The sequence below is a fragment of the Saccostrea cucullata genome, unplaced genomic scaffold (assembly GCF_032062105.1).
Source record: "Saccostrea cucullata isolate Sc308-1 unplaced genomic scaffold, CSIRO_AGI_Scuc_v1 ctg239, whole genome shotgun sequence".
Lineage (NCBI taxonomy): Eukaryota > Metazoa > Mollusca > Bivalvia > Ostreida > Ostreidae > Saccostrea > Saccostrea cuccullata.
The window spans coordinates 313,405-336,442 of NW_026939884.1; the positions used below are offsets into that span (position 1 = coordinate 313,405).

General features: G+C 34.1%; 2 protein-coding genes across 2 annotated transcripts; one reads left to right on the forward strand and one right to left on the reverse strand.

Moving 5' to 3' along the window:
* Positions 1 to 1,521: 1,521 nt before the first annotated feature.
* On the reverse strand, positions 1,522 to 4,833 carry LOC134254175 (uncharacterized). The gene is made up of 6 exons (XM_062736718.1): positions 4,642 to 4,833; positions 4,257 to 4,440; positions 3,586 to 3,813; positions 2,701 to 2,782; positions 2,355 to 2,465; positions 1,522 to 2,001 (listed from the first exon to the last, which is right to left on the reverse strand). The coding sequence occupies exons 1-6, from the start codon at positions 4,735 to 4,737 to the stop codon at positions 1,923 to 1,925; spliced, it is 780 nt and encodes a 259-aa protein (XP_062592702.1). The 5' UTR covers positions 4,738 to 4,833; the 3' UTR covers positions 1,522 to 1,922.
* Positions 4,834 to 9,816: 4,983 nt separating this feature from the next.
* Positions 9,817 to 23,038, forward strand: LOC134254168 (uncharacterized). Its single transcript, XM_062736710.1, has 22 exons — positions 9,817 to 10,093; positions 11,098 to 11,171; positions 13,724 to 13,815; positions 14,023 to 14,165; positions 14,386 to 14,481; positions 15,453 to 15,572; positions 15,890 to 15,981; positions 16,531 to 16,603; positions 16,766 to 17,046; positions 17,178 to 17,239; positions 17,359 to 17,621; positions 17,756 to 18,016; positions 18,155 to 18,355; positions 18,603 to 18,812; positions 18,946 to 19,130; positions 19,223 to 19,284; positions 19,364 to 19,638; positions 20,092 to 20,240; positions 20,844 to 20,902; positions 21,009 to 21,154; positions 21,465 to 21,607; positions 22,257 to 23,038. Exons 1-22 carry the CDS (start codon positions 9,937 to 9,939, stop codon positions 22,461 to 22,463), a joined length of 3,351 nt encoding a protein of 1,116 aa, XP_062592694.1. The 5' UTR covers positions 9,817 to 9,936; the 3' UTR covers positions 22,464 to 23,038.

Here is a 23,038-nt window from a genome sequence, read left to right on the forward strand (position 1 = left end):
CCAATCCTACCCCCTGGGGTCATGATTTGAACAAACTTGAATCTTCACTACCTGAGCATGCTTCCATATAAATTTGATGAATTATGGCTCTGTCATTCTTGAGAAGAAAATTTTTAAAGAATTTTCCTATATATTTCTATGTAAAACTTTGGTCTGCCATTTTGGCCCCGCCCTACCCCCAGGGGTCATGATTTGAACAAACTTAAATCTACACTACCTGAGGGTGTTACCCCATAAGTTTCATCTTTCCTGGCATAGTGGTTCTTGAGAAGAAGATTTTTAAAGAATTTTATATATTTCTATATATTTTACCCCCAGGGGTCATGATTTGAACAAACTTGAATCTACATTACCTGAGGATGTTACCCCATAAGTTTCATCTTTTCTGGCACAATGGTTCTTGAGAAGAAGATTTTTAAAGAATTTCCTACATATTTCCATGTAAAAACTTTGGTCTGCCATTTTGGCCCCGCCCTACCCCCAGGGGTCATGATTTGAACAAACTTGAATCTACACTACCTGAGGGTATTATCCCATAAGTTTCATCTTTCCTGGCCCAGTGGTTCTTGAGAAGAAGATTTTTAAAGAATGTTCCTATATATTTCTATGTAAAACTTTGGTCGGCCATTTTGGCCCCGCCCTACCCCCGGGGGTCATGATTTGAACAAACTTGAATCTACACTACCTGAGGGTATTATATAGTTTATCTTTCCTGGCACAGTGGTTCTTGAGAAGAAGATTTTTAAAGAATGTTCCTATCTATTTCTATGTAAAACTTTGGTCGGCCATTTTGGCCCCGCCCTACCCCTGGGGGTCATGATTTGAACAAACTTGAATCTACACTACCTGAGGATGTTATTCCATAAGTTTCATCTTTCCTGGCACAGTGGTTCTTGAGAAGAAGATTTTTAAAGAATTTTCCAATATATTTCTATGTAAAACTTTGGTCGGCCATTTTGGCCCCGCCCTACCCCCGGGGGTCATGATTTGAACAAACTTGGATCTACACTACCTGAGGATGTTACCCCATAAGTTTCATCTTTCCTGGCACAGTGGTTCTTGAGATGAAGATTTTTAAAACATGCCACCAAATTTACATTAATTCCCAAATCTCCCCTTGAATATATACATCCCCTTCACCCAAGGATGCTTTGTGGCAAGTTTGGTTGAAATTGGCCCAGTGGTTCTTGAGAAGAAGTCGAAAATGTGAAAAGTTTGACAAAATGTGATCAGAAAAACTTAGCCTTCGGCTCAGGTGAGCTAATAATATTTGTGATAATAATAAAGAAGTCCAGCTTCAGATTAATTTAAGGTATATAAAAACAATGCAGAATAAATCTGAATATATACATTACAAGTATACAAGAAATGACTAAATATTATGTAGTTTTCATTTGTTACATTAAGGAAAAATGCAAGAATGAAAGTGCTTGGAAAAATTATGGTTCTTCTATATTACAACTTATGTTTGTTCTATATTACAACTTCATATGAATTTAGAAGTTTAAAAAAAAACAAATGTTTAAAATTATATCAGTTAAGATAAAATAAATAGTATCATATACACGTATATAAGGTCAGCAAGTACAATGACATGAAAAAGTGAGTCTAGTATAAAACAAAAAAATTGTACTAAAGTTATCAAACATGCCAAGGTTAAACAAATCCTGGCAAATTTAGTTTACAATGTTAATGAAATATATAAGATATCCTTTGAAAATTGAACATGTTCATAGTTTAACAAATTACACATTCAAAATTCTTTTACAAAACTTCTTGGAACTTAATGTGCATATCAGATAGCAAAAATCCTGATTGTCTATGTAAACTGCATTATAAAATTTGAGTACTTCCTTCATTTTTATTTTATCTGTTGATTTTTTTTTTTTCCCATGCATCTGTCAAAGTCAGCCATAAGAATTTTAGATAAGCAGTAGGTCTACATAGAATGTTTTTGCATTCCCTTCTTCTTTTCTCAAATCCCCCACTACATCTTCCTCTCTGCAATGTGTTCAATCAGAAATATAGACTTGCAGTACTTTCAGTTCTTGTATAATTTTTTTTAAAAAGTATAAACATGTAATACTTTAGTATGTTTCTATAAACTATAAAGGAGTTTCATGTTGATGGGTCTATATATGAGCTCTTTTTTTCATTTATTCTACAACATTAAACTTCAAAACAACATCTTTTTTTATGTTTAAAAAGAATTAGTTTTTGTATGTCAATGAAATTTTGTACCTTTGTATCTGTGTATATTTGAAAAAATAGAAAAAAAAGAATATCTTCAAATTTCTTCTGATGTGTTGCATTTACTTAATCCATGGTATTCTACGCCAAGAGACGTTCTTTACCTGAGTTCCTGCTTCTCATAACAAACATGGATGTCACAGGCTGATTTGAGGATTTTAGCTGCAATGTACTTCCTTACTTCCTTTACAGAATCCTCATCTGAGAGCAGTAATCTACAAGGGGAAATATATTCAGAATATGCAGGAAAATATTTTTTTATTTACAAACACTGTCGTCCAAATTTTCAACACAATTTATTGGGGAAAATGCACTAATTTCACATTTTTTACTAAATTACCAAAAAGGTTCTTTTTTCATTTTTTTTTTTATTAATCTGTCTGATTTACATTTTTAAATAGCAAAGTACTTTAATTTTTATAATTAATTGATCTAGAAACTAAAACTTACTGTATGTGTTGTCGGTTTGCTGTGGAGGACAAATTTTGCTGAAGTCGGTCCTCCTCAGATGTCTCCTCAACACCTTCTCTGGCTGATTCAAAAAAAAAGATTCAATGGATTTTCATTATTTTGTTATAAAATTTATTTTAAATTAGCAGTATTTAAATTGCAAGCAAACTGAACTATAAAAATACTAAAGAAAAATTTCATATGCCTTTAAAGTTAATTCTTATTATTCAGGAAAATAGTTAATGGCAAGTGTGACAGTTTGTCAAGGACGCTTACTCCTCCATGGCACCTGATCCCATCCCTAATGTATTAGAGGTCCATGTGTACTCTGCTCTCATTGTTTGATTGGACTCTAGAACTTGAGTACTGTTCATTATCTTCATATATTTCATTGTAATCAAACTTTTCCTCATGATATCTATTAATTTTTATACCCCCCACTTGAAAAGTGGGAGGGTATAAAGTAATCATTATGTCCGTCTGTCCGTCTGTTACGCTTTGGGGTACCCATTTCTTATCCGCAACTCCTCTTATACTACTGAGTGAAATTTAATGAAACTTTCACAGAATCTTTATTACATATTGCTATTGTGCACCTCCTATTTTACTTTATTCGACACTTATTTTAGGTTTCCCATAGCAAAACATGGACATTGCCATTATATTCTTACCTATGACATCACATATGGCGGCTTCTGAATAACATTTGATTCGAGGAATTATTCCTCTTTACACATTACCGTAAAACAATATATAGCAAAACATGGACATTATGGATTTATGGGAGGCGGGGGTATCATTTAGTGAGCTCATTGCTCACAGTACCTCTAGTTCAATCCAATTTTTAGAAGGACTTTTAACACCATTCTGACACATATAACTTACCTTCCTTATCAAAGGACAAGTTATAATACACCTCATTAGGTTTTCTGATTTGTGGCCAGGCATAGTCTTTTCCCTCTTCTTTTGACATGCTTGGCATCACTTTTTTGCCATCCTTGTTCTTATTCCACCCAATGCTGTACACATAGAACACTTTTTTGTCCTTTGCTCGAGCAGGGCCTTGAGTTACCATACGGAACTTGTGTTGGTCCTCTAATGCTGCATTTGATTCTTTTTTAAAATAAAGAATTAAAAATAATTCCTCTACATGTGTCATACACTAGTCTAGCAGTGTTTTCCCTAAGAACCGGCTACCGGCCAAATTGACCGCTGGCTGCTTTGAAATAAAAATTTGTTGTTATAGGTCCACAGAGATTTTGTTCATAAACCTCAGCCCCTAGCCTGTTACAACTGATCTCTAACCCTTTACTTTGAAATAAAGGGAAAACACTGGTCTAGATGATAAACATTAAACATAGACATTAAAGTTTATAAAGTATGCCGACATGTTAATCTGACAAGGAGTATGTATTAAAGCATCATCAATAGGAGAGTTAATTATGTACATCTACATGGCCTATATCATGTATATTGATCAACACATACAGTGATACTAATAAACATCCCTACTGATCTTTTGATTTAATAGAATTCCAGTCATCAAAAGTCCTTACTTTCACTAAAGTCGTTGAGCCTTGCATGGTAGAAATAATTCTGTTTGCCTACTTTATCTTCCCCTTTGAATGGGCGCTCCACTCTTCTTGTTTTGTCGGCAGGTTCCCCGTCATATTGGCCGTACCTGTACCTCACTGATCCGTGTTCTACATCTATCAGAACGGGGGTGTCCAACTTGTATTGCTAGATATGGATGGTTTAAAAATATAAAAACACTTCAAAACATAATATTGCTATTTCTTATTGGAGAATTTTATTTGCTATATTTTTAGCTCAATCATTCACAACGTTGTCGAATTTTAAATTTTATGTTTACATGTTTAGATTGCATTTTTCAATAGAAACATTATCATACACCATGTAATCGATATCAGAGTGAAATACCTTGTGGTCACGTTTAGATAATCTGTCGGTGTGAACTAGACGAGGGTTGGCAGAAACACCTTCAGGAACAGTTGAACTTGCTCCAGTGCCCATCATTTAAGGAAAATTATTCACAGCACTCTTGTTTTGAAATTGCTCGAGTTCCTGTCAAGCGTCTTTGACAACAAAAATAGAGGCAGTCCGAGCCCGATCTAGTTTTAATTCGTGTCTTGCACCCGATCAATATTTTTTGTCATCAACTGGTTACTAGTAGATCAACCGATTAAAACGTTACTTTTGAAATAATATTAGAAAACCGAAAAAATATTAATTATAAATAATGTTAAAAAAAGCACTCTCTGTAGTAACATTCCCTAATGTAGATCGTCCAAATGAACACTACCTTAAATGGTCATTTTTAAACATTAATTTTATCGTTATAAACATTTTGTCTATGACATGTCTAGAAAGTGTAATGTATCTCTATAACCCCCCTACTTTTTTTCCAGGCATGTTTTTTTTAATATAGAAAATGTTCATTGAAAGTCCGGTTGTGCACCCACCCCCACCCCAACACACACTTTTGGTTGCAGTTTTGGAAAATAAGGTTTAACATAAGGGTAGACAGTGTTTGATTAAAATAACTTGGAATAACCCCACCGGCCCCCACTATTTTTTGGGGGTCAGGTTTTTTTTTTTAGGGTAAGTTGATTTTTCCCCCAACAAGACCCCCCTCTCCATTTTCAATACGTACTTATTGTTCTGTATAACATATGTCATTATAATAAATAAATGATTTACTTACTCGCTCACTAGTATATGCTGTTGAAATCTTTTGAACAATGTTTGAATATCGATATATTTCTTTATTTTTTATGTAAAAATAAAATTCATTTGAATTTCTACACCTTTATGGGTGTTCCAAAATACACACTACTACGACTACCGGTAAATGATAATTTGGAAAACGTAGGCTTACAATATAGTCACGATTTGGTCCGTGTAACACTTAACAATTCAAATTTCTAAAATGATTTTGAGTTTTAGAATGTTAATATATTGCATAGTTCAAATTTCTATATTTCAAAAACTCAAAAGAGTTTTAAAAAAAATTCAAACAAGGGTTGGAAATTGATATTTTGGATATTTGAAGTAAAAGACTTAAAACCCAAAATGTAAAAAAAAAGAGTTGTTGAATATGTGAAATTCGAGTGTTTGAATCAAAGATCTAAATATTTGAAACGGTTCAGAGTTGAAATATAGAAGTTTGAAGTAAATATTATGTAATCAAAAGACAAAATATGTACTTGTGTTTTGGATTGTTAAGCGTAAATTTCTGAACAAACGGTAGATTAAAAACTCAAACGTTTAAATGACAAAAATTGTTTTTGGAAATTTGAATTTTGAACATTTAAGGTAAAAATCTAAAATATCAAAATTTTAAAACCTGTTTGGAAATTTGAAAATAAAGGTTTTTGAACTAAAAATAATAAATTTCAATATACTAAATCAGTATGAGTTTTTGAAAGTTAGAAATTTGAACTAATATATTAACATTCTAAAACCCAAAATCATTTTAGAAAGCTGAATTGTAAAGTGTTACACGGACCCGATTTAAATATGTAGACTCTCTTTTTTACGCTATGTCCTAAAATTTGCACCTTTTGTAAACAAGTCACGTTACTGATCTAAAATTAAAACCGTGAATGAGAAACTTCGCCGGTGAACGATCTTATCATCTGACACATTAAAAGTGGGATTTGGGGGCTATAAAATTGCTACGTGCAGTTTAAGTACTTTAAAGAAAAATTCTCAAAATCAAACTTTTATTTTCCTTATGTGTTATAACCCTGATTTATATGTCAAATGGACCGAGTGAAATGTATATGATACGTGAAATGTCGTCAAATTTTATTATACCCCCGCTTAAAAAGCGGGAGGGTATACAGTAATCGGGATGTCCGTTCGTCCGTCTGTTACGCTTTGGGGTACCCATCCGTTATCCGCAACTCCTCTCATACCACTGAATGAAATTTGACGAGACTTTCACAGAATCTTTATTACATATTGCCATTGTGCACCTCCTATTTTACTTTTTGATCTGACACATATTTTGGGTTTCCCAAAGCAAAACATGGACACTGCCATTATAAGTATTCATATGGGAGGAGGGAGTATCATTTAGTGAGTTCATTGCTCACAGTACCTCTAGTTTTGTTTATAAACATGTACCTATAATACCATCGTCGCAAACCACGGCCAAAATGTACGATCCTCTCCCATTCTGGTAGGATACTTAAGATGAACTTTCCTCACATATCTTACATAAAATACAATATATGCACGTCCCTATTTTTTCTTAATCTATCTAGTACGGTTAGATTTCAAAGAAAGCTGGATGGAGTGGGGTTAAGGTTGGGTACTAGTAGTTTAAATCTATATACACTGTAGTAGTGAATTCGCGCATGTGCCACTTTTTAAAAGCAAACGCTAGTATCCATACGTCTATAACATAATACATGTAACTGCTTTAGATTAAATTGACATACCCAAGCTACACAAACTGGAGAGAGAAAAAGTAAGGATGGAACCAGAAGTCTCTGTTGAGACTGAAGCTCTACTTGTTTGTACTTATAGCAAAGGAAGAGAAAAGTACTTAAGCAGTTGGAAATTGAAACTTTTCAACAGCAATAAATAGAATAATGATCCTTGATTAAGTCTCTTTATGTTCTTTGTGCAGTCTATTTGCATGCCACATTTATATTATAATCAGACTAAAATTGTAATTTGGAGTAGCATTTTGAAACAATTTCACAGAAATTTCTATTTTTAGTAACCACGGCAACACCGTTCATCGAAATCAAAAACCGATACACAGAATTATGTATCTTATTGTAGTCTACTTGTGTGCCAAGTTATACTGAAATCAGACTAAAACTGTAGAAGGCGTAGCATTTTGAAAGAATTTCACAGAAATTTCTATTTTTAGTAACCACGGCAACACCGTTCATCGAAATCAAAAACCGATATACAGAATTGTGTATCTTAGTGTAGTCTACTTGTGTGCCAACTTATATTGAAATCAGACTAAAACTGTAGGAGGAGTAGCATTTTGAAAGAATTTCACAGAAATTTCTATTTTTAGTAACCACGGCAACACCGTTCATCGAAATCAAAAACCGATAAAAAGAATTATGTATATTAGTGTAGTCTACTTGTGTGCCACGTTATATTAAAATCAGACTAAAACTGTAGAAGGAGTAGCATTTTGAAAGAATTTCACAGAAATTTCTATTTTTACTAAACACGGCAACACCGTTCATCGAAATCAAAAACTGATACACAGAATTATGTATCTTATTGTAGTCTACTTGTGTGCCAAGTTATACTGAAATCAGACTAAAACTGTAGACGGCGTAGCATTTTGAAAGAATTTCACAGAAATTTCTATTTTTAGTAACCACGGCAACACCGTTCATCGAAATCAAAAACCGATATACAGAATTGTGTATCTTAGTGTAGTCTACTTGTGTGCCAACTTATATTGAAATCAGACTAAAACTGTAGGAGGAGTAGCATTTTGAAAGAATTTCACAGAAATTTCTATTTTTAGTAACCACGGCAACACCGTTCATCGAAATCAAAAACCGATAAAAAGAATTATGTATATTAGTGTAGTCTACTTGTGTGCCACGTTATATTAAAATCAGACTAAAACTGTAGAAGGAGTAGCATTTTGAAAGAATTTCACAGAAATTTCTATTTTTACTAAACACGGCAACACCGTTCATCGAAATCAAAAACTGATACACAGAATTATGTATCTTAGTGTAGTCTACTTGTGTGCCAAGTTATATTGAAATCAGACTAAAACTGTAGAAGGAGTAGCATTTTAAAAGAATTTCACAGAAATTTCTATTTTTAGTAACCACGGCAACAGCGTTCATCGAAATCAAAAACCGATACACAGAATTGTGTATCTTAGTGTAGTCTACTTGTGTGCCAAGTTATATTGAAATCAGACTAAAATTGTAGGAGGAGTAGCATTTTGAAAGAATTTCACAGAAATTTCTATTTTTAGTAACCACGGCAACACCGTTCATCGAAATCAAAAACCGATACACAGAATTATGTATCTTAGTGTAGTCTACTTGTGTGCCAAGTTATATTGAAATCAGACTAAAACTGTAGGAGAGAGAGCATTTTGAAAGAATTTCACAGAAATTTCTATTTTTACTAAACACGGCAACACCGTTCATCGAAATCAAAAACTGATACACAGAATTATGTATCTTATTGTAGTCTACTTGTGTGCCAAGTTATACTGAAATCAGACTAAAACTGTAGACGGCGTAGCATTTTGAAAGAATTTCACAGAAATTTCTATTTTTAGTAACCACGGCAACACCGTTCATCGAAATCAAAAACCGATATACAGAATTGTGTATCTTAGTGTAGTCTACTTGTGTGCCAACTTATATTGAAATCAGACCAAAACTGTAGGAGGAGTAGCATTTTGAAAAATTGTTTACAGACAGACAGACGGACGGACGGACGACGGACGCATTACTATCGCATAAGCTCTTCTGGTCTCTGACCAGTAGAGCTAAAAAATATAACAACAAGGCATCAATCAGTCAAAAAAAAAATGACAGTGATCGAGCATAATTGATCAATATTTACAAACTCTAAGAATTTTTTTCATAGACTAGATAATAAAAGCCAAATTATAATAAGAACCATTATTATTTATTTATCAATTTTTAAATATTTCAACTTTTTTTCAGTTTGAGGATTTAGTATTTTATCCATATTTTTATTTTACTATTTTGAAGTTATAAGTTGTTTGCTTGATTAAGAGTTACACCTAATCAATAACTCATATTTGACATGTAAAAATTCCCCATTGTAATTTATTGTAAAATATAATAAAGTGGGAATTTAGATGAAATAACATTTTACATGATTGTACTATTTTCTTTTTCTCCTAGAGAAATTAATTTACATACATATATGTATATGATCACGATTTCCCATTCAATATGCTAGGAAATGTGTAATATAATTAATAAAATATTAATTCACATGTTTTACTACATCTGTACCGGATTTGAATTAAATTTTAAGTCACAATTCAGCGATTTCGTGAAATGCTTGACTTACTTCATTACAAAAACATAATTCCTTTCCATAAGACCCAAAGAATGCGGACAAACAAATCCAAGCCGTAGGACCGTAGAGGGTTTAAAGTCCCCGCTGCGACATAATTTACACAACACTTGTCTCATTCAGCATTAGAAAAAAATAGACGATACAATGTACGTTTGGACAAGCTGGATTTCGTTTTTTCTTTTGTGCAACTTTGTGCATGACACCTATGGTCATGTTGCTCTCAGCTTTCCACCCGCTAGGAAATATGCGCTCGATTTTTTGGATAATCTGAGAACGACAGGCCCTTGTGGAATTCCAAAAGGTGGGTCTGCTCTAAATCTTACTGCAGAAATAATTACCTTAATTATCTATACATTTTTTACCTAAACATATTTGGAAGCATGATTTACTCTTTATTAAGACATTGCATATTTCCTAATGGCTGAAACATTTGTCAGATAAGTTGAGAATTACATTGCAGTCAATCCATTCTGTACACGACACTGTGAGAATTTATCAAATGGTAACCGAGTCAGTGTTTGGTTCTTATTCATTGTTACGCAAATTGTATGAAATACATAATGTTCTAAATTATGTTCTCAATTTATGTATAGACGATTTTAAACTGCAAGCATGTGCCAAAAGATAATGAATGTGAAATTGGATTTCATGGACATGCCGATACGTTCAATGACCAGTTCAATAGAATTTAAATTTTATTTCTATTTTGAATTAAATACCTATTGAAAGAAACAGTTTGCTATTGTAGTTCACAAGATTAACGACCTTCCAGTTTTTTTCCAATTCTTATCATCTCAATGAACTTAACTTGTTTCAATTAAATAATATTTTTACAAAACCACCATGTAAAATAAAGTCTTCTGTACGATATAACATGATCCATGTACTTGTAGGTATTTTCTACAACAATGACACAATTAACTTTCGTATCTTAACAATGCTTTCAAAAGAAAGAAAACTACCACAGGCTAAATTAAGGACAATGCATGCTTACAAAAACCCGTCCCATCACCTGTAAAGATGTATTAACAATTGCAAACATGACAGCCTTTCAATAAACCCATTACTTCTTCTTTGACATCACAACGCCAATCCATCATAAACGGAAAAAAATACCACTTTGAAAAAGTGTAAATTGTTACACCTTTTAAAAATATTTTTCCTTCCTTTCCAAGCAATGTTTTCATTCAAAGTGTTTCAGAAAACATGTAACCATTTATTGATAACATTTCATTAATGTTTCATAACTTTCATCCCATGGCTGTCAAATTAAATTTATTTATTAATACATTTACTTTTATGCAGGATTTGGTCCTACGACATCACTCATTACTGGGTCTAAGATCAACATTAGCTGGGACACGCCCTACCCACACCAAGTAAGTCTTTACCATGAAAATAACTTGTTAAGAAAAATTAAATTATAGCCTCCAGTTAAAAGTGGGAGGGTATATAGTGATCGGGATGTCCGCGCGTCTGTTCGTCCGTCATTTCCTCTGTCTAGCTGTCTTTCTGTCAGTCAGTCCGTCTGTTACCCTTTGAAGTGCCCATCTCTTATCCGCAACTCCTCTTACCGGGTAAACCACTGAATGAACTTTAATGAGATTTATGAGACTTTCTCAGAATCTTTGTTACATAATGCCATTGTGACCTTCTATTTTACTTTTTAATCTGACACATTTTGGGGGTTTCCCATAGCAAAATATGCATGGTCATTGTCATTATACCCCCCTCCCGCTTGAAAAGTGGGAGGGTATATAGTAATGTCCATCCGTCCTTCCATCTGTTACGCTTTGGGGATCCCATCTCTTATGCGCAACTCTTCCTATATCACTGAATGAAATTTAATGAGACTTTCACAAAATATTTGTTACAACCATTGTGCACCTCTTATTTTACTTTTTGATCGGACACATATTTTGAGAGCCAAACAATGACACGACCATTCTTGTTAAAATAAAAGATGGGTACCAGTCAATAATATAGAAAGAATGGCAGTGTCCAGTTTTTGCTATGGGAAATTCCCCAAGTAAACTAGCTATGGCACAGACTATGTAACAAAGATTCTGGAGAGTCACATAAATGTTCATTCAGTGGAATAAGAGGAGTTACGGATACGAAATGCTTAAGTACCCGAAAGAATAACAGACAGATGGACATCCCGATCAATATATTCCATCCCAATTCTCAAATTAAGCGAGAGAAATAACTAAAGGTACTGTGAGCACTGAGCTCAATCAGTGGTACCCCTGTCTCCCATATGAAAAAAATGGCAAAGTCCTTTTTGGTCTGGGAGACCCGAAATACCGGTAAGTGTCGGATCAAAAATTAAAATAAGAGGTGCACAATGGCATTTAAAATTTTATGCTTGTTAAAAAGAATTTGTGCAGGAAAGTCTCATTAAATTTCATTCAGTGGTATAGAGAAGTTGCGGATAAGAGATTGGTACCGCAAAACGTAACAGATGGACGGACGGACATCCCCATCGCCATATACCCCCCTCCTTTTCAATTGGGGGAGACATGTACCTTCACATACGATGCGCACTGGTAACATAAACGTTTCTCAAGATACTACTGCAAACATCACAAAAACAAAAAACAATGTAGCTTGTTTTAATGATCTCTCTCCCCTTAACTATAAAGGTACTGTGAGTACTGGGCTCTCTAAATGATACCCCCGCCTTCCATTTGATTTCATGACAAAATCCATGTTTTTCTCGGGGAGACTCGAAATATGTGTCGGATAAAAAATTAGAATAAGAGGTGCAACAAAATGGCACTTAAATTTCATTCAGTGGTACAGTATTTAACAAAGACAGGGGCCGTGCTAAATTTGAATTTACGTATTGACTATATTATAAATATATATATCAAAAAAAAAAATTTTGTATATATATAGAGAAGTTGTGGGTAAAGCGTAAAAGATGGACGGACAGACGGAGTGCTCACAGTACCTCTAGTCTAACACATTAAAAACGGAACGATGATGACGATCTAATTCAAATATCATACATATAGATTCTATATGTATGATATTTGAATTCGAATTTCAAAGTCAATTCTTTCGATTTCTCAAAAAGCAAATTAAAATTTAAAAAATGATACAATTTAATGATTGTTCAGGTACATCGATTTTTACTAATAATTGATTTTTAAAGAAAAATGCTAATATTCATTTTAACATGACGTTAAACACGTGAATAGTAAACTAGAGTATTTTATAATCAAACGACCTCTCATTCTCTCCATCTTTTTTCCCTTTCTGCATTTAACACTTTTAAGGAATAATCTTTATGCAAGCCAACATTAAGACATTCATGTATGAAAAGTGGGAGGGTATACATGTACTCTAGTATAGTGATAGGGATGTCCGTCCATCCGCCCGTCTGTCTGTTACGCTTTGGGTACCCATCTTTTATCCGCAATTACTCTTATTCCGCCGAATGAAATTTAATGAGACTTTCACAAATTCTTTGTTACTAGTACCATTGTGCACCTCCTATTTTATTTTTTGATCGGAAACATATACTAATATCGAGTTTCCAATAGCAAAACATTCACACTGCAATTTTTCTATGATATTGAAAGGTACCAATCTCTTATCCGCAACTCCTCCTAAACCATTGAATGAAATGTAATGATAATTTATTATTTCACAAATTCTTTATTACATAATACCATTGTGCACCTCCTATTTTATTTTTTGATCTGACACTTATTTCGGGTCTACCAGAGCAAAGTGGACTTTGCCATTGTAACATATGGGAGGCGGGGTATCATATAGTGAGCTCAGTGCTCACAGTACGTCCATTTTTATTCCAAGTTCTTGGATTTGAACACAGAGTAACAATTTCAAGAAACATCATTGTAATATTATTTTTAGATTAATTTTTAGACACTTTAAGTAAGATGTATGCTTGCTATTAAAGGGAGGTTATCAGCTGAACCTACTGAATGACAACGAGGAACCTATCTATAATCTGACCGCCGGAGACGATTTCATCGGATCATCGGACCCCACGTATGTTATGAACATTTATTGATCAAATTGATCTTTGTTTTGAGAAAGAAAACTTTATCAACCACAGATTGTGGTTAAAAAAATAAGACGGGATGCCCTGTATACGAAACAATTGCCTGTGGTACGGGGCCCTGTAACATAAAGGGTTTTAAAATTAGTTCACTCTACTTTTTAAAGTTTTTAATAATTTAAAAAAAAACGTTTTAGACGGCGGTACCATGAAGTGACGCTACCGTTGGAGGAGTGTAGAAACTGTTCCATACAGCTGCTCAGACAGGCGGGAGAATGGAGCGCGGGAAACTGTGGCCAGTATATTTTCTGGTCATGCGCAGATGTCAATTTAGTTCAGAGTAATACAAATTTTCAGACTTTTTATAACTCTTCACTACTTGAAACCAACAGAATTGGCTAAAAAAGCAAAAATAAACTATACACAATGTATTTATGATCTTATAGACTAATTTAGGGTCCAATTTACACTTTCTTTGAGTCGGTGTTAAAATATTTTATCACGGTGTCTTTTCAAAGACCATTTATTTAAAAAGATATTAAATTTTTCAATTGATACAGCTGCCCCAGGTAGTGACCTATGTAATGGTTTTCCACTGGAAAATGGAGAATGTGTATGTAAAAAACCTTACCGGGGACCAAAGTGTCAATATAAAGGTACAATTTATATTCGTAAGGTTCAAAATAGAATTGGTAACTTGTTCGCATCATATTATATTACACTTTCACTAAGAAATGTATTTTTCTCTAACCCCCTTCGAGAGATATACGACCATTTTTAAAAATTGTCCTGTTGCTCTCTCTGACTGACTAAAAATGGCAATGCTTAAAACTTTTTTCATCCAGGACACTATATTCTTTTCTAATTAGTCCTCTCGTCCCGTCAATAAATACAATGAGATTTTCTGGAAAAAAGATTTTCTTACCTTCCTACCCACCCAATTATTTTACAATGAGTCGGGAACGGGCAAGCAACATTATTGTAAAGATAATTCAGTCTTCAAAATCTCTTTAAAATGTATGTATTTACCTTTAATATGGTGCTGGTTGATAAAACCTGCCGTGCCAAAATTTGCTAAATCAAAGATCAAATTGTATTTTTATGGAGGGACACATTCGAAAACAATTAATGCCATCTTTAAAATACATGCAATGTTTGCTTGCCCTCTCCTAAATCTAGGTAAAATTAGCGGGTCGGTAGGAAGGTGAGAAAATCCTCTTTTTCAGAAAATTTCAACACTGTTGACGGGACAAGAGGGAAAAAAGTAAAAAAAAATGATACTAAGTAGTGTCCTGAAATGTGAAAAAAAGTTTTTTAGAGTCCCACCATTTTTATTCGGCTGGTCAAGAGAGGGCAACCAAACATTTTTTTTTTTTTTGAAGACGACCTTATCTAACACTTTTATAAAGCATATTTGACATTTAGCATGGAGGTATGTTTCCAATTAGTCCGAAATATCTGACGTTTTCAAGGCCTTTAACGATCATTTTAATATTTTATGTGCAAGAAAAACAGTTTCCCTGGCACTAAAATATCAAAATCGTAAAAAAAAGCCTGGAAAACGTCAGATATTTCGGACTAGTTTCCAATACGACTATTGTAGAACTCGAATTATATCTCTCTGTAGATGATTGTGAAACAGACGGGGATTGCTCTGGACATGGAGAGTGCTCGACTTCTGAAGACTTTTATCAGAAAAAATACTGCTTCTGTGACATTGGGTACTTTGGCAAAAATTGTGAAAGAGGTAATGACAACAAAGAAAACTAATCGAACATTACAAGATAAAAGAAAGAATGCTCTGAACAAGTATAACTGAAACTTGTTGTTTTCATAAAGAATTAATTAAACTTATGTGTATCAATGCACAATATTTACAATTAAATATTCGTCCCAAGCATTTAATTACTTGTGTGTAAAAAAGTTTATTAATTTTGATGAATTATTCTGAATGAAAACAGTTTTGAAAAACTTGTGAGGTTTTGAATTTTCAAAAACATGTAAGTATATAACACTGATTCAAAGATACCTCTTCCTTAGATGTCCTTCTTTTTCTATTTTCAGAATCTTCGATTAAATCTTTCAATCTTGACCTGAGTAAATACACACACACCGATTTCTCTTCTAGATTCCAGCTCTTACACAGAATTCTGCATGTAAGCAAAGAAAAGAAGGGCAAATTAAAAATAATGTCTTTAGTAAGCAAACTAGTAATAGCAGAAAATGACAAGGTTCGAGGGTATCATGCGTTTTGTCGGACCCAAGAACCAAACTGTTTGTCGCGAAGCCGGTAGTAAAAATGGTAGTGGAAATAGTTTGATAGGGTCGACAAAATGCATTTTGGCCTCGAACCCAGTCAATATATGTTTGGTTATATCTTTAATTAATTTTTTGACATGCATGTATCTTGTGCTGTCTTTTAGGATGTATACTGAGGTTAAACTCAGTCAATTCCGTTACTGTCGAATGCAAATTAGATTTAGCTGATCCCACTCATTGTGTGCATGACATACGTGTAAACGGTCCAACATCTAATCGATAGGTCCAATATCTCACTCAACGGGCAAACATTAAAAAAAATATGCCTGTTCTGTTAAACAATGTATGAGTTTTCTGTTAAGATATGTATGGGAGCTAAATTTTAAAGGTATAACAAAACAAATCATTATTACATCCTGATTCAATTTTTTTCCTAAATGTTTAAGCGTGAGGAAGAAATAGAAGTTGTCTTGAAAGTGAAAACTGACACATGGGTAGGAATCGGCTGGAAACCAACAAGTAAGTTATCATTCATTGACAGAGTTTACAATAACGGATTCTTTCATTTCTTGTCTCTGTTAAATACTAGTATTGGTGTTAATGGTAACAATGCCCATAGTTTTATGAAAAAGAAAATAGGGTCTAGTAAAAAGCCATGACACTGAGTCAGTTAAATTATAGATTTCAGATCAGGTTGTCAACATTTTCCGTATCTTCCTGGCTACTCTCCTGGAGCAAACGATTCCAACAGTACAGCGGAACCGGAAGTTACGTCAGAACCAGAAGTCACACCAGAACCAACTTCCTGTCAAGGCAGTCATAAATCATGTGACCAAGCCAGCTGTCCATATGAACTCACTTGGATTCAGTATCCTGCTACAGATGACGTCACGTTTACAATGACTGCAGATGTCCCAGAAACTCAATGGTTGGCTCTTGGGTTTTCAGATGATCAAAAAATGGTAAATTCACTATTTCTAACAGGATATATTGCATTTAAAAAGCATAAATAAGTTCAAGAAGAGCATTTTTATCCGTGGTAAACTCGCTTGTGACTGTTAATTTTCTTTGTCACTTTTTTTTTCTTTTATAGGCAAACACTGACGTGTATCTAGGCTGGGTGGATTCATCAAGTAAAGTGGTGCTTACAGACAGGTAATATAGAATCATAGAACTCGATTAGCAATTAATTATTCAGGTTTATGTTTAATTGGAAATATTTACCAAAAATGCGATACGTTGTGTTAATGTTATACTATTTATTTTCATCATAGATTTGCAAGGACCTATTCAGAACCAATCATAGATGCAACCCAGAATGTGTACAATGTTTCCGGAAGTCGAGTAGGCGGGAAGACTTCAGTTACATTTACTCGAAAACTAGTCACTGGTGACGATGCCGACTTTTCTCTTTCTGATGGGAACTGCTGGCATTACATCATGGCATGGGGAGGATCTTATGATTCAAGCACAGGAAAAGCTAGCTACCATCAGCATAAAGTGGTGTCAACTGAAAAGATTTGTCTGAAAACCTGTGGTACGTTGTGCAAGTCAATGAACACTTGGGAATTATTCTGCTTTTAGAATTTCAACAGGCCGATTCTATATTCTAGAAAAATTATATACATGTTATGGACATTATTTTACAATATCTCATACATTTATTTTAAGAATCAAAGACAACAGCTGAACCTGAGTCAACGGCTGAACCTGAGTCAACAGCTGAACCTGAATCAACAGCTGAACCTGAATCAACAGCTGAACCTGAATCAACAGCTGAACCTGAATCAACAGCTGAACCTGAATCTACAGCTGAACCTGAGTCAACAGCTGAACCTGAGTCAACAGCTGAACCTGAATCAACAGGTGAACCAGAACCCTCTGGAAACTGTGGAAGAGGAGTCTTTGCTGGAAATAGTGACACAACCGGAAGTTAGTACAATTATATTTTGTTTTATTTTTTAACACTTAAAATCACGAGAGTAATGGTACAATTGTAAATAAAATGTTGGTACTAACAACTTGACAACAAGTTAATGTTAAATATTATCGTTTTGCATCAATTTACAGACAATCCCCATCCAATGGACTGCACCGACATGATTATTGGCGCTGCCCGAGGCATGCGTAGTCGCATTGGGGACTATTACACACGGGGAAGGTCCACCCCACAGAGAGATGAATTTTACGGGGGCGCAGAAAGTCTGACCGCTGCTGGGGGGTTTGAGCGAGATGGGTATACACACATTATTTTCCGGAGGAAACTTAGAGGTATTGAGAGAATAAAGACCTTCTGAACTTTTGAACACTCTGTTTCAAAAAAGAGATAATAGGAAGGAAGTAGCAAAATAAGGCCATGAAATATTAAATAGGGACATCTAACGTTGTACTGATTTAAAATACTAGTAATTAAAAACTATCAATCAGTCTAGAGTGAAATTAAGAGTGACTTTTATTAAAGCAATTAATTATAATACTTTACGATATACATTGTAATGCTATCTATGCTTCATTTCAGCCACCGAGAGGACAGATTATAACATAAGCGATAATTTTATGAGTGTGATCTGGGCACAGGGACAAGACAAGGGGAATTATATTCATAATCCCAAAACAGGGATAGATGTTGTTTCTACAGCATCAGACCCTGACTTCTACAAGCAGGATGAACTAAAATACCACGGCCATTCTGATCATAGGGGGGCCAGGACCATGAACTTTTTTGACGGTGAAGTTTTAGCTCATACAACACACAGTTTTCCATAGTTGTTCATTTCCACCATCTGCCCTGCACTATGTTAGTTGCAGGTTAAATTAAAATTTACTAGCTTTGAAAAACAATTTCAAATTTTTGGTTGCAGGCAACAGGGAAAATACGCAGCCTCCTTCTAGTTGCAATCAATGGGGAAGATGTTTAGGAAATAATGACGTCAACTGCTTCTTGGTCACGTGGACATATGACACCAACCAGATTACGTTTTCAATAAAAGCCTACCTAGAAAGGAATCAATGGGTTGGGATAGGGTTCAACAAAAATCAGGCTATGGTGAGCTATTCCACCAGTATTCTCAAAAGACAAAAAATATTAGACAGTGTGACCATTGGAAATTTTTGCAATTGATGTTTCTTTTTCCATAGGCTGGGTCTGATGTTATTGTGGGGTGGATGAGAGAAAATGGTGAAACTGTTATTCAGGACAGGTAAGAATTAATGGTCCGAAGCATTCTGTAATTAGTTACTATGGCTTTGTAATTAAACCTCTGCCCTGCCTTCCTTCAGAAAAAACACCGGCTATTCGGAACCTCCACTAGATGCTCAACAAGATGTTACTTTGATATCGAGCTCAAGAGAAGATTCCATCACGACCTTGAACTTCAGTCGACCTTTGGCGTCAAATGACCCCAACGATGTCTCTCTGTCATACAACTGTGCCTATTTCATCTTTGCAAAAGGGGGAACCTACACGAGTAGCAATGGAATAACGAAGCATGACAGCACTCCAATCATATCAAACAAAGCAATCTGTATCCCGGACAATACCCCGTGTATTGACGGTTTGTGGAGTTATACACATATATTTAGGGTGTATGATAGGATTGATTGTTCACATGTAGATTTGTTTCACAAGAAGTACAAGACAATAAAATTCAATTGGTCCTAAATTTCAATCAACTGCATGAATTTTAGAAAATTGAGAATATCTACTGAAATAAAGTAATACTATTCCTTTATCTCAGTAGATATTGAAGGTAATACAATAGTGTGTTCAGAGGTGAAGATTAACATACAAGACATTCAAACACTGGTGCTACAGAACGCGATCAAGTCTTTCAGAACTGTATGATGAAAGGGGGGAGGGTAGGCTTTGATTTATAATTTTGACCACACATGACCAATAGTTTACCAAATTTAAAGTTTAAAACCGCTTCGAATAAAATACTACTGTAGTTGATATTGGTGTAGAAATTCAGACGGCGAAATGAATATAAGAATATCTTTAATAACAGAGACCAGTTCGACATCCACCACACAAGCACCAGTTCAGAGAACGGAAGTTCGGGCCGAGTTCAGAATAACTAACACTGCATGGAACCCTAAACTGGCGGACACGACGAGTACAGAGTACACGTCACTGGAGGGACAACTACACAGGGCTGTAGGTTATACTATACTCATTCTGATAGAAGAAATAACGCTCTTTTTTGTATGTGTACATCATTTAAGTTTCAATGATGCTGGTAACCATGTTTTAAAAACACTCCATTTTTTACTTTTCAACCCCTCTAAGCTAAACAGGCAGAGTGATAAACTTCCGGGATTGTAGATGGATCTATTATACTTTTAAATATGGAGCGTTATTATTTTCATTATCAATCACCGTTTCATCACCTTGAACACCTACAAATATCAAAAACATGTTATGGTTGAATTGTTAACGTTTGTGCAGCATTAATCAAATAAAAAATGCAGTTTTTTGTTTTCAACATATATATCAGTGAAAACTGATAATAGCAATTTCTCATTAAAATATAAATGTACTGAATCACTGATACACGTGTTCGAGTTGAAATCTTGTTTGCCTGGTGACTAACATGACCAATGATGATGTAGTCGGTATATATACGAGTACATATTACATGTAAAACGCATTTTTATTTTGTAAAGATAAACATGTTACACGTTCATTTATATACAGGAAATATTAAATAAATGCAGATATAAGAACTTCACCCACATGATAATAACGTATTTATTTCAGCTGGTCAGTCTCTTCAGCACAATATCAGGATTTTTGGACGTAAAGATAATAAAATTCAGGTAAGAAATTACGTATTTACAAATTTATAAAATATCATAGACCATAGTTAGTGTATCGTGAATTAAATTCTGAAATTTGAGAAGTTTCTCATTCATTACACTGTAGGCCCGGTAGTGTGATAGTGGAGTATGACATCATTATGGCGGGAGATCAGCAGACCGTATCACGTGGGACGACTGATTCGATAGAGAGGCTGAAAGCCCAGAGTCAGCTGGATACATTCACACTGGATAAAGATAGTGTGAAATTGGGTAAATATATGGCAACTTCTTTTCAGGAAGAATTCTATTCAAGACGTTTAATTTAAATATTACAGGAATTATTGTGAATTTTGCTTCAGAGAAGACAAAGTTAATCTTTTGTTATTTTTATTATTAAATAATTGGAAAATGATTGCCAAACTTCATTGTGTATAATAATCCGAGATTCCTCTGACTCTAACCCCTGCTTTTACATTGTGACTTGTGCAGTTAGAGTCAGAGGAATCTCGGATTTATGTGTATAACTGCCCTTTTCTGTTTAACGAAATCCTCAAGTTTTACTTTGAACATTTTTATTTAGTCCAACCGAAGCCAGTGGAGGAAGATAAGACACTTCCGGTTCCTTTAATCATCATTATCGTGGTATCGGCCGCCTTAGTCCTCCTCATCCTTATTCTCGGCATTGGTAACTGTGTCAGGTCTCATCATGAGAAACAGAAAGAAGTAGGTCAAGGACTTTCAAATATAACTCAAATAAAGATGTAAAGTTAATTTACAATGGGATTTGCGATATATTGCGATATTTTGTTTATATTTTATGATAAAATTCCTTAATCTAAGCATATTGCCAATATATCGATATTACAAAATCGTATAACAATACGTTATTTTTGTCATTTTTGCCTAGCCTAAAAGTTATATATCGCGTAGTGCATTGATATATAAATATCTGTACACTAGGGCTGGGTACAGTATTGCGATATATTGCGATATTTTTAAATGTATTACGATATGTATTGCAATATTTTCAATGTAATAAAAATGGCATTTTCTTACTATATTTACTTTAATTTACATGCAGAATGTACACATAAGTAACCAACACGGAAAAAAATCTTGTTGATTTCATTTAAGTTATGCTCTGAAATTTTACCACAAAACAACTTCTGACTTACTGTTTGGCTTAATAACAAACTTTTATAAGTCCATTTTTATATTTAATGACAAAAAAATGTATATTAATATATCGATATTACAAAATCGTATTGCGAACGATATTTTTTGTCATTGTATTGCAATATATTGAAATAGATTTTTACACAAAAAAAATTTACATCCTTTTGTAAGAATATAGTGTGTTACTATTTTTCAGAATGATTATAAACAACAAATAATTCCTAAGAATCAAGACGCTGCACCAACGTTAACGTATGACGAATGGTCGAGACAACGGCAGTATGACAATCCTTCCTTTACCAATGGCTACAGTGACGAAGGCAGTAAAACAAAGGAGGAGTTGAGTAAAAACCCAAATCAACGGAAAGAAACCGGTTCCTTCATCAGACCTTACGTAGCATAGCCATTTACTTTACGCACAAACCAACGCAATACTATTTACTCTGTGCTTTTGTTTCTGAAAAGTATATTCCTGCATTATGTAGATATAAAATTATCTATGAGCTCTGTAATTATTGAAATACTGTATACGAGACGTGATAATTGTGAAGCAAGAACACTTTTTTTTTTTCATAGTTACGTCCAAAACGCATACATACATGTATATGTGCTTTTATAACTATTATATATAATTTTTCTGTGTGTGCCATATGGTAGTCATGTATCATTATTTTTGTTAATAGATTATTCATTGGCTTTAGATTTTATGGAAATATATATTCAACAGCATAATATAAATATATCAGGGTATTTTTAATTCGTCGTACATATTCTAATTTATTTTCTACCAGAAATAATTGTCATGGACTTTATCTGTCATGGCTTGCTGGACAAGTCAATGTTTAATGGAATAGAAGGGTGTATAGACTCTTCTTTTCTGCAAGTGTAACTCTAAATAGAGTTTTATTTCATGGCATTCTATGTTTCTCATTTTGTATTTTTCAAAATTTATTTTGATATTAAATATGTATTCAACTA

Excerpts from the sequence above, each read along its gene's own strand:
- LOC134254175 (XM_062736718.1), bottom strand. The coding sequence starts at position 4,737 with ATGATGGGCACTGGAGCAAGTTCAACTGTTCCTGAAGGTGTTTCTGCC. Across the intron at positions 2,783-3,585 it reads CTTGTCCTTTGATAAGGAAG|CCAGAGAAGGTGTTGAGGAG; the intron begins GTAAGTTATATG and ends TTTTTGAATCAG. Across the intron at positions 2,002-2,354 it reads TATGAGAAGCAGGAACTCAG|AGAGGAAGATGTAGTGGGGG; the intron begins GTAAAGAACGTC and ends AACACATTGCAG.
- LOC134254168 (XM_062736710.1), top strand. The coding sequence starts at position 9,937 with ATGTACGTTTGGACAAGCTGGATTTCGTTTTTTCTTTTGTGCAACTTT. Across the intron at positions 17,047-17,177 it reads TTTCAGATGATCAAAAAATG|GCAAACACTGACGTGTATCT; the intron begins GTAAATTCACTA and ends TTTCTTTTATAG. Across the intron at positions 20,241-20,843 it reads AGGGACAACTACACAGGGCT|CTGGTCAGTCTCTTCAGCAC; the intron begins GTAGGTTATACT and ends TATTTATTTCAG.